We start from the raw sequence: 9,462 nt of genomic DNA on the forward strand, positions 1-9,462 counted from the left end.
CTGCCTCTCCTCCTCCTCGTTGCAAAGCCAGTGGAGGCCTCCGCCGCCAGGCGCCTGCCCTCCGTTGCCCTGCCTCCTTCCCTCCCTCCCTCGGGGGACTGCGGCGCCCTCCTCGTGGCCGCGGGGGGGGGGAAGGAAGGAAGGAAGGGCTTGAGGGCAAGGCAAGGGCCGGGGGAACAGCGCTGCCTGCCGCCCCGAGCCTTGGGAGCTCCAGGCAGGCCCTGCCGGAGCATGCGCAGAGAGGTCTCGTCAGGGAGGGGCCCGGCCGGAAGGACTCAGAAGCGGGTCTTCCTTCCTGGACCTTCCCAGCGGGGGCCGCCATCTTGCTGTACGGAAGGCGCCGGTGGCCAGGGAGAGCCGCCACCGAGCATGCGCAGAAGGGAAAGGCGGTTTCTTTCGAATCCCGCTCGGAGAAAGGCTCGAGGGAGCGGAGGGCGCATGCGCGGAGCCGTCCGTCGCCTGGCAACTGGGCTGAGGAGGATTGTGGCCGGTCTCGAGGAGCCCTTTGGGCCGAAGCCGGCGAGAGGCAGCCCAGCGAGGCCCTCCTCCGTCCGAGGAGGAGCCCGGGGCCGCGCGGGTCACGGAAGAGTACGTACGGCAAGATGGCGGCGTCCAGGGCAAGGGCCCGGAAGTGCGGGGGAAGGAGGGGCGGGAGGCCGGGGCGGCGGAGGCGGCGACGGGGCTTGTGTGGGGCGCCTGCTCCCGCCCGCCTCCGTACGGCAAGATGGCGGCGCCCATGGAGAGGGCGCGGCCTGCACTTCCGGTCTCGCGTCGGAGGCGGTGAGGAGAGGAGGGAGTCGGCTGTGTGTCGGGGAAGGAGGAAGCGGAGTCCCGAGGAAGGGAGGAAGGGGAGCGGAGAAGCGCCTCCGGTGAGGGCGGGGGAGGGGGCTACTTTGGGGGCAGAATGGAGCCCCCGAAGGGCCTTTGGGGGAGGAATGGGGGCCCTCTCTCAGCCCAGCCCCCTTATCCTCCCCCCCCCCCCGCCGCCCCAGCCGTGTCTCCCCTTCCCCTCCCGGGCCCCCCCCCCCCCACCGTCTCCTGACCCGCGCCTCGGAGGGATGCTGCCTGCGCTGACGCCGCCATCGCCTGCCTGCTGGTGCTGAGAGGGCCATGGCCTCCCCTTCGCCCTCCTCCTCCTCTTCCGACAGCAGCTGCCTCATTTTGGAAGACAGCGACCGCGAGGCCCCCGCCTCGCCCCTCCGGCCGGAAGCAGCCAAGCCCCCCTCCCCGGCCCTGCCGCCAGCCGTGACCCTGCCGCAGACCAATGGCAGGACGGAGCCCAAGCCCCCAGCCCCCGGGAAGGACCCCGCCAGCCTCCAGGCCGAGAACGAGCGGCTCTTCGCAGAGGTCAGCCTTCGCCCGAGGAGAGAGGGGCACGCTCCCCCGGCGGCCCTCTGCCTCTGCGGCCCTGGCTGGGCTGTTTGCGGATTTGATCCTCCAGCGCAACTCTGCCACAAGTTGGCCATAGAATCTGGAAGTTCCTAGAGAGGACACCTCTCCAGGCATTTGAAGGTCCTCCAGTGTGAATCTATGGCCACCTTCTGGCAGAGGTTGACCGTAGAGTTGCATCGGAGGACATGGAGATTCCTAGAGGGCTGTTCCCTCAGCTAAAAGGAAAAGTGGGGTTTCCTATTTCTGGTTTTCCCATGTTCACGGGGGTCCTTCACTCCTAACCCCAGCAAAGGTGGATGGAGCACTGCAATGGCTGTCTGGCTGTCTCTCTAAGCATGATTGCTTCCTGAAAGGTGTTGGAGCTTGATCTGTGCAGGTGGCAGAGAGAGAAAGTCTTCCAATGGATTCCTTGTCCAGGAAGCCTGGAAATACAAATACACGGAAATGGAAACCTGTGCTTCTGACCGTCTTTGTTGCCCTTCCCTGAACCTGCTCCAACATGTCTGCATCCTCCTTGGAAGGAGGCTCCCAGAACTGAAAGCAGGACTCCAGATGAGGCCTGATAGGCCTACAATAGAGTGGGATTTACTTCCCTCAAATTAGAAGCAATGGCAGTTTTAATGCAGATTAAAGTAGGATTCAGGTTTTGTGCCGTAGCATTACACTGCTGGCTCAGGCCCACTTTATGGTCAAAAATGAGGTCCTTTTCTCACATCAGCCTTTTATCCATAGCCCTGCTCAGGCCTTGCAAGCGCAAGAGCCTGGCTCCGTCTCAGGTACAAATAAAAGCCAGACTATTGGCGCCTTGTTTTCTTGGAATGAGGTGCCATCAAAACCAGCTTTGCCTTATGGCCACCGTATGACGAGAGGCCACTAAATCTCCTTGTTTTCAGCCGCTCCACTCAGGCCTTGGAGACTCAGGGCAGCCATTGTGGCTTCCTTGATGGAATCCGTCCACCTGCCATGCCTTCTTCCTCTTTTCCTGCTGCCCTCCAACTTTCCAAGCATTAATGTCTTTTCTTGCAAGTCGTGCCATTTCATGATCTCTGCAAAGTAGGACAGTCTCACTTTAGTCATTTTCGTTTCCAGGGAGAGTTTGGGAGGTGGTACCATTGCCCTTGTGCGATTGTGTGTGTGTTGTGGGGGCTTCTCCCAATTGGCACCTTCCAACGTCTACCTCTCTGTCCCTCTCACAGTTTGTGACCTTCTGCGCCCAGCACACAGCAGACCACCCAGAGGTGATGCCTTACTTGGCCGGCAGGCATCAAAAGACCAACCCGGACTTCCTGGCATCAGTGGAATACCGGAATGTTCTGGGCCGCTGCCTGACCCGGGTCCAGGCCCGCCGGAGCAAGATCTACGTCTACATCAATGAGCTGTGCACTGTCTTCAAGGCCCACACCCAGCGGAGGAAGCTCCCCATCGCCAGTGCCACCCCTGCTGTGCGGGACAGGGATGCTGCGGCTGCAACCAATGCTGGTGAAGACCCTGCAACCGCAGCTTCCATGGAGGAGGCCACCTCCGCTCCCTCAGATGCCCCGGAGGCGGCCAAGACCCGGCCGGACTCCCGGCGCCACATCCGGTACCTGGAGAATCTGCTACGGGTTTATGCGGAGGAGATCCGGCGGCTGCAGGAACGGGAGCTGGACCTGGCAGATCTGGACCGGGAGGACTCGGCCTACCTGCAGGAGAGCAGGCTCAAGCGGCGCATGATGCACATCTTCCGGCGCCTCTGCGAGTTGAAGGACTGCAACAGCTTGACCGGCCGGGTCATTGAGCAGCGCATTCCCTACCGGGGGACCCGCTACCCAGAGGTCAACCGCCGGATCGAGCGGCTCATCAACCGGAACCAGGAAGCCTTCCCGGACTACGCTGACATCCTCAAGGTGGTCCAGAAGGCCAATGTCCGGCACAGTCTGGGCCTCCCCAAGCGCCAGATGGAGAGCATGGCCGCCGATGCCTTCCGGGAGGTGGGCAACCGGCTGCAGGAGCGCCGGCACCTCGACCTCATCTACAACTTTGGCAGCCACCTCACCGACCAGTACCGGCCCAGTGAGTCAGTGGGAAGGGGGTCAGGCGGTGGGGTCTGCTGCAGGAGGGGTGCGCTCGACACAGGGACTGCTCTTGACCCATCCATCCTGAGGGAGGCTGAGTTTTCCTGGCCATCAGTAGATGCTCTCTGTGCCCAGAGCAGAGGAAAGCATCCCAGCCCTTTATATAAAGGGAAGGAGTGACATTCAGGCAGGAGAATTGAAATGCACCAATGAATAGGATGGAGGGCACCATCTTTAAAAATATCACTAACATTCTCTAAGATGAAATAATTTGTCAATTTCTACTAGAATCATAGCATTCTAGAGTTGGAAGAGACCCCAAGAAGGGCCCTGATCCAGCCCAACCCCATTCTTCTGCCATGCAGGAACTCTCAATCAAAGCATCCCCTTTGACACATGGCCATCCAGCCTCTCTTTAAAAACAGCCTCCAAGGAAGGTGACTCCGCCACCTGACAAAGGCAGCTCTTACTGTCAGGAAGTTCTTCCTGAGATTTAGGTGGAGTCTCTTTTCGTGTTGCTTGCATCTATTGCTCCATTGGGTCCTGTTCTCTGGAGCAGCAGAAAACAAGCTTGCTGCATCCTCAATATGGCATCCTGTCAAATACTTAAAGAGGGCTATCTTGTCACCTCTTAATCTTCTCTTCTCCAGGCTGAACATACATCCAGCTCCCTGTCTCTCCTCATAAGGCATAGTTTCCAGACCTTTCGCCATTTCTCACCTTCCACAACTATTCCTCCATTGAAGGTAGTGTTGCATTCTTCCCTTTTTCCTCACATAACAGTCTTGCTGCTGTGTTCATATATTAAATTAATCTTCCATGACTCTTTTCTAACTGTACATAATTCCAAAAGTGAACAGTTCCAGTTTTAATTGAATATTAATTTTTTAAAGCAATTCTCAGTCATAATACATTTGAAGCAATTTAAATCATGTCTTGTAACAATTTTTCAGAATAAAAAATCCACACATTTTCCCACTGATCTATTTTTTCTGTTTTAGCCAAAATTCTTAACTCATTTTACCATCCGCTCTTTACATGGTTCTTCCCTTTGTATTATTCTTGGCTGTTCCTCCTGCCCTACAGTCTTGAACACGTAAGAAACACATGGGTCTGTCAAAACAGATACAATGCACCTGTGCCATATGCGGGCGCGCCATACGCAGCTTTCGGCTTACGCTGAAGCCGCACGCCAGAAGTAGTAATGGCACAGGCACCATACACGAACCCCATTGTGTTCAATGGGGCTCAAACATGCATGTTATTTCCTTTAGGTGGGGGGGGGGGTGGGGGTGTCCAGAAGGGATCCCTGCGTAAGGGAAGGACCGACTGTATTGTCTGAGATGGAAACCAAATGATGACCAGTTTAGTCGTTCTCATTCTAACATGTCCTCGAAATCTTAATGTTGACTATTTTGTGACAACAAGCTTTCCGGATTCACCTTGACAATACTCCAGGATTCAGTTTTCTTCTACAGTAGTTTTAAAAGCTCTTCCATCCATCAGCTCAACCTGACCTTCTGTGTCATTTTTTCCGTTAACAGAGAGCCTGCCAACAAACTAGAACCTTTTAACAGCATCCAATTGTCCAAAACCTTTCCCCTCTTGTTTTCAACTTCAGTTTCCAAACCCCCCCCCCCTTTATCATGCCTTGGTTTTGCAACACCAACCAGTTGCTTTAGTGATTCCTTTAAATCCTTGGGCACTCTCTTCATCTCTTGCCCCAGCCCCTCCTTCAGTCTTGCCATGCCATCCTTTCTCAAGGCCTGGCCTGTCTCTTCTAGCAACTTCTGTAAGGCTTCCGGTGCATTGCTCCATCTTCTGTAAAGCCAGCAACTAAAAAGAAAACCCAAGACTCACAAGGGTTTCTTCTCCTTTGTCTTTTGTACAGCTAAGAATTTAGTCTTTGTGTGATATTTTCAGTTCTAAACGCCTTCTAGTTGTTCTTTTTAAAAAAATAGTCTTTATTGTTTTCATTATAAAAACAAAAAGACAAAAAACGGAATACAAGACAATTCACACACAGACAACAATCTTCACATTGATAACAATCACAACATCAGCACAACATCTACCACCAAACTACCATTCCTTCCTTGACTGATGGTTTCTTCCCATGTGATAATCCTAAAAAGAAATCTTCAGATGCTTTCTGTAGAATTATCATATCAAGCCAAGTCTATTAACCGCTTCCTCTGACTTTTACTAAACGCCGTCTAGTTGCGCTGAATCTTCTGTGTTCCCAGGGCAGTCTGTCTTCCTTGCTTAACAAATGCCAGTATTCACAAGACCTTGCCATCAAAAGGAATAAAGTAAGACATCTTGTATCTTCTAAAATTACTGTTCCCTTCCTGCATTTAAAACGTTGTTGAGCCACGTTCCTTCAAGCTACAAATTTGTAAACAGCCTTAATTTTCTTAGATCTTGTTTACAGAACAAAGGCAGTTTACCAAGGCTTTAATTTCACCATCGGTCAGAAGGACTTTGTAAACAGACAAAGGTGATTAAGAAAGCGAGGACTTGCGCAGGTCCAGCATCCATTACGGACTCACTAAGGCAGTGAACCTGGTGTTAATCCCAGAACCCGTGTCCCGTTGCTCAATTCGCTTAAGATTCCCATGGTCTCCCTGCGGGGAACGGTGTTTTGGAGCACTTGCGGGTAATCTCACACTCCTTCCTTCTCTGGAGAGAGATTCGCCGGCTGGAACTTCTGGTGCCTATGCTAAACATACCCAGTTGGCTCAGTCACTCCTCACAAGGCTTGGTGGTTTCCAGGCCTTTGGCCATCTTGGCCGCCCTTCTTTGGATGCCTTCCAGTTGGTCTGTGATCCTTCTTGAACTGCGGTGATCAGAACTGGAGAGAGGATGCCCCAAGGCCTGAACAAATCAGAATAGAATAGGTCTAACAATCATCTCAGTCTGGACGCTAGACTTCTGTTTGATGTGGCCCAGAATTGCACTGGTCATTTTGGCTGCTGCATTTCACTAGTGGTTCACATCCAACTTGTGGTCTTCTAAGACCCTGAGATCCTTTTGCACGCATGGCTTCAGGGTGTGTGTGTGGCAGATGAGGGGCTAGGGAGGGTTCGGTAGTGTGTGCCCTCTTTGCCACGGGGGCTGCCCCCACCTGGAACCCCAGCAGCCCCCGTGACCCTCTTGGCTTTCCTTGGGCAGGCGCTGACCCGGCCCTGACGGATGGGGACCTTGCCCGCCGCCTGAGGCACAATCGGGAGAAGGCTGTCCAGCGGCTGGAGGAGGTGACCTCGCAGTTTGCACAGCTCCAGGACCAGAGTGAGGAGACGGAATGGCGACAGCGCAAGAAGGGGGGCCGGACCACAGCCGCCAAGGGCCAGCCAGCCTCCCCCACAGAGGAGGCCGATCCAGGGGCAGCGGTGTCTGCTCCCCAAAAGGTACTGGGCCTGTGGCCAGGGATGTGGTGGGAGAGCTGGGGGCTCCCCACTGAAGAGAAGCGTCCACCCCACAGTGGACACCGAGTATCTCTTCGTGTTTGGCTAAATCTCTCTCTCCTCCCTAGGGCAGCCAGAATCCAGTGGGGAGCAACAAAGACCCCGTCCGGGAGAACCCACAGGAGGAAGAGGAGGATGAGGACGAGGAGGAAGAAGAAGAGTCCTCCTTTGAGTCTGACATGGAGGTGGACTTGGCAAAGGGCCTGGACAGCGGAGACGACGATGAGGGGTTGCCCCCAGGTAGGCCGTGGACGGTTGGGGGGCCAAAGGGCAGAAAGGAGTATGGCAGGAAGACAAGGCGCCAGTGGGGGGGGGGTCTGTGGCCAGATAACGTGTGGAAGAAGGATCACTGCCTGTGGCTTGAGAAGGTCTCTCTAGACACCCCCACACCCCACTTTCCCAGGGAGCACCAGGCATTTTTAATTTGCGTCACATCTTCTTGAGAGCTATTTTCTAAAGGGAAGAAAGGGGGGTGTAAGTAGGGTGAAACCGTGTGAAATGGGAGATTGATCACGAGAACCACGTGAGTGATGCTCTCCTTACAGACGAGGAGCCCTCTGCTGCCCGGGAGGCGGAGGCTGACCAGCGCATGGACCTTGAAGTGATGGAGGTTGTTCTCTATTCCTCTGTGGATGAGGAGGAAGAGGAGGAGGAGGAAGAAGAAGAGGAGGAGGAAGAAGAGGAGGGGGAGGACAATGAAAAAGAGGCCACGGGGCCACGGCATCCCCTCCTGGAGACGGAGGAGGTGCTCCTCCTGGATGAGAATGGGATCCCGCGCAACCAGAAGGCCCCCCACCCCCTGGCCAAGCGCGGGCGGACACTGGAGAATGGGAGCTCTCCCCAGTCGGGGGTCACGGCCCTCCATGACCTCAATGGTCAGCCCCCCAGGAAGCGGGGCAGGCAGGAGCACCTCATGTCCAACAGGTCAGTTGAGGGGCACGGCTGGTGCTGTGTGGAAGTGGGGAGCCGTTGGATGGGTGCAGGGCTGGGGATCACCCTTCTGCAAGACCCTAAGGGAGGGGTTGGAGAGGAAGAGGGAAGCGCAAGGCCTGCCAGCCCCATAACAGCTGCTAATGGGATCACAGAGACTCTCAGCCCCCCTGCAGCTGATCCATTGCTCCCATTGGGGCAAGCGGAGGGGGGGTGCAGTGCTTTCTCACCCAAGGGTGTACTCTGCGTGTCTTTTTGCCTTTGCCCCCCGCTAACTCACGGTTATCTTCCCTCCAATCCACGCACCCTCAACATGGCTGCCTCTGCCACCCTCCTCCTCATTGCAGCACTTGCATCGAGGTGCCCAGCACAGGGTCCTCCGAGGCGGAGGACGAAGATGGCCAGGGAGAGGTGGTCCTCTTCAGCTCGCCACCCACCACCCAGAGCCCGGCCCCCCTGGCCGACTCCACCTGCGCCGACTCCCCCAGCCTGGGCCTGGTCTCCAGTTCTCTCGGGAGCCCCCAGCCGGACCTCCAGCAGCCGGAGCAGGCCCTCCCCCTGGCCAAGGTCTGCAAGGTAAGTGGCCACTGGGGAGGGGTCCGTCTGCAGCCACAAGGGGGCATGCTGGAGCCCCCCAAAACCCCAGCCCCTCAGGCAGGCAGGGCTTGGGAAGAAGCCGCTGTTTAAGGAGCCATATTTGAATTTATACCCTGCCTTTCTCCAGGGATGGGCTCCAAGGTGACTTATGGCAATTTCAAACAAGATTTGAATTCAGATCTTACTGTGCAAGAGTGAGAAAGGAATTAGATAGCAGTATTGTTTTTACAACCATGGTTTAAAACAGTTACACTCATGTTTAAAACTTAATTGCTAATAATTTAAAACTTGACTGCTAATAAAAGATAAGAAAATCGACACACGCCACTTCAGCAGCCACAACCGCCGTACAACAACATTTGTTTGTTTGTTTGTTTGTTTCATTTTATACCCCCTTTCTCCCAAAAAGGAACCCAAGGCGGCTCACAAGACAAAAGCACTTAAAAAAACAATGAACATATCCAAGCTAAAAACCTACAAAAGTTAAAAACCTAATCTAAAACCCATTCCCTGCATAAAAGCCACCTTGTTATGGTATTAAAAAGCCTGCCTGAATATGTATTGCCTGCCTGCCTCTCCCTGCGGATCGAGGCCGGGGACAACAAATAACAAACAGCAACATCGGTCAAAACACACATCAGTGTAAAAGGACAAATAACATGTCTACATATTAAACCAATCCACATCTCAAATTTGTCATTAAAAATTCATGATTAACTTTAATCTTGAAACCTTGAAAACCTCAACTGTGTCAGAAAACAGTTCTTTAAAAGAATTAAAAGCTATAGCAGTGTTAATCTGCAGAATCAGTCTGCAAAGAGATCTTGTAGCACCTTAGAGGCCCACGGAAGGGAAGAGGTTGGCAGCATGAGCTTTCCTAGGCTTCAGCCTACTTCCTCAGATGCATTTGGTGGAGTGGGAAAATGTTGGTGTATGAGAAAGTCAATTCAAATTCAAACTCAGATTCTGTATATGGAAATGGAAGTGGCAAGTCCAGTTTTAATGATGTTGGTGAACAAAGG

General features: G+C 54.2%; 1 protein-coding gene across 2 annotated transcripts in view; it reads left to right on the forward strand.

The window, feature by feature from the left end:
* Positions 1 to 664: 664 nt before the first annotated feature.
* Positions 665 to 9,462, forward strand: part of DAXX (death domain associated protein) — a 12,627-nt gene continuing 3,829 nt past the window's right edge. The window contains exons 1-7 of one of the 2 annotated variants that reach the window (XM_042448982.1): positions 665 to 783; positions 1,025 to 1,347; positions 2,589 to 3,444; positions 6,621 to 6,856; positions 6,982 to 7,153; positions 7,459 to 7,837; positions 8,191 to 8,419. In XM_042448982.1, the coding sequence (XP_042304916.1) occupies positions 1,111 to 1,347; positions 2,589 to 3,444; positions 6,621 to 6,856; positions 6,982 to 7,153; positions 7,459 to 7,837; positions 8,191 to 8,419 (2,109 nt within the window). In that variant the 5' untranslated portion in view covers positions 665 to 783; positions 1,025 to 1,110. Of the gene's footprint in view, positions 873 to 1,023; positions 1,348 to 2,588; positions 3,445 to 6,620; positions 6,857 to 6,981; positions 7,154 to 7,458; positions 7,838 to 8,190; positions 8,420 to 9,462 lie in introns of both variants that reach the window. The other variant, XM_042448981.1, reaches the window with a different exon arrangement.

Source organism: Sceloporus undulatus, chromosome 2 (assembly GCF_019175285.1).
Source record: "Sceloporus undulatus isolate JIND9_A2432 ecotype Alabama chromosome 2, SceUnd_v1.1, whole genome shotgun sequence".
In the NCBI taxonomy this organism is placed as follows: Eukaryota; Metazoa; Chordata; class Lepidosauria; order Squamata; family Phrynosomatidae; genus Sceloporus; species Sceloporus undulatus.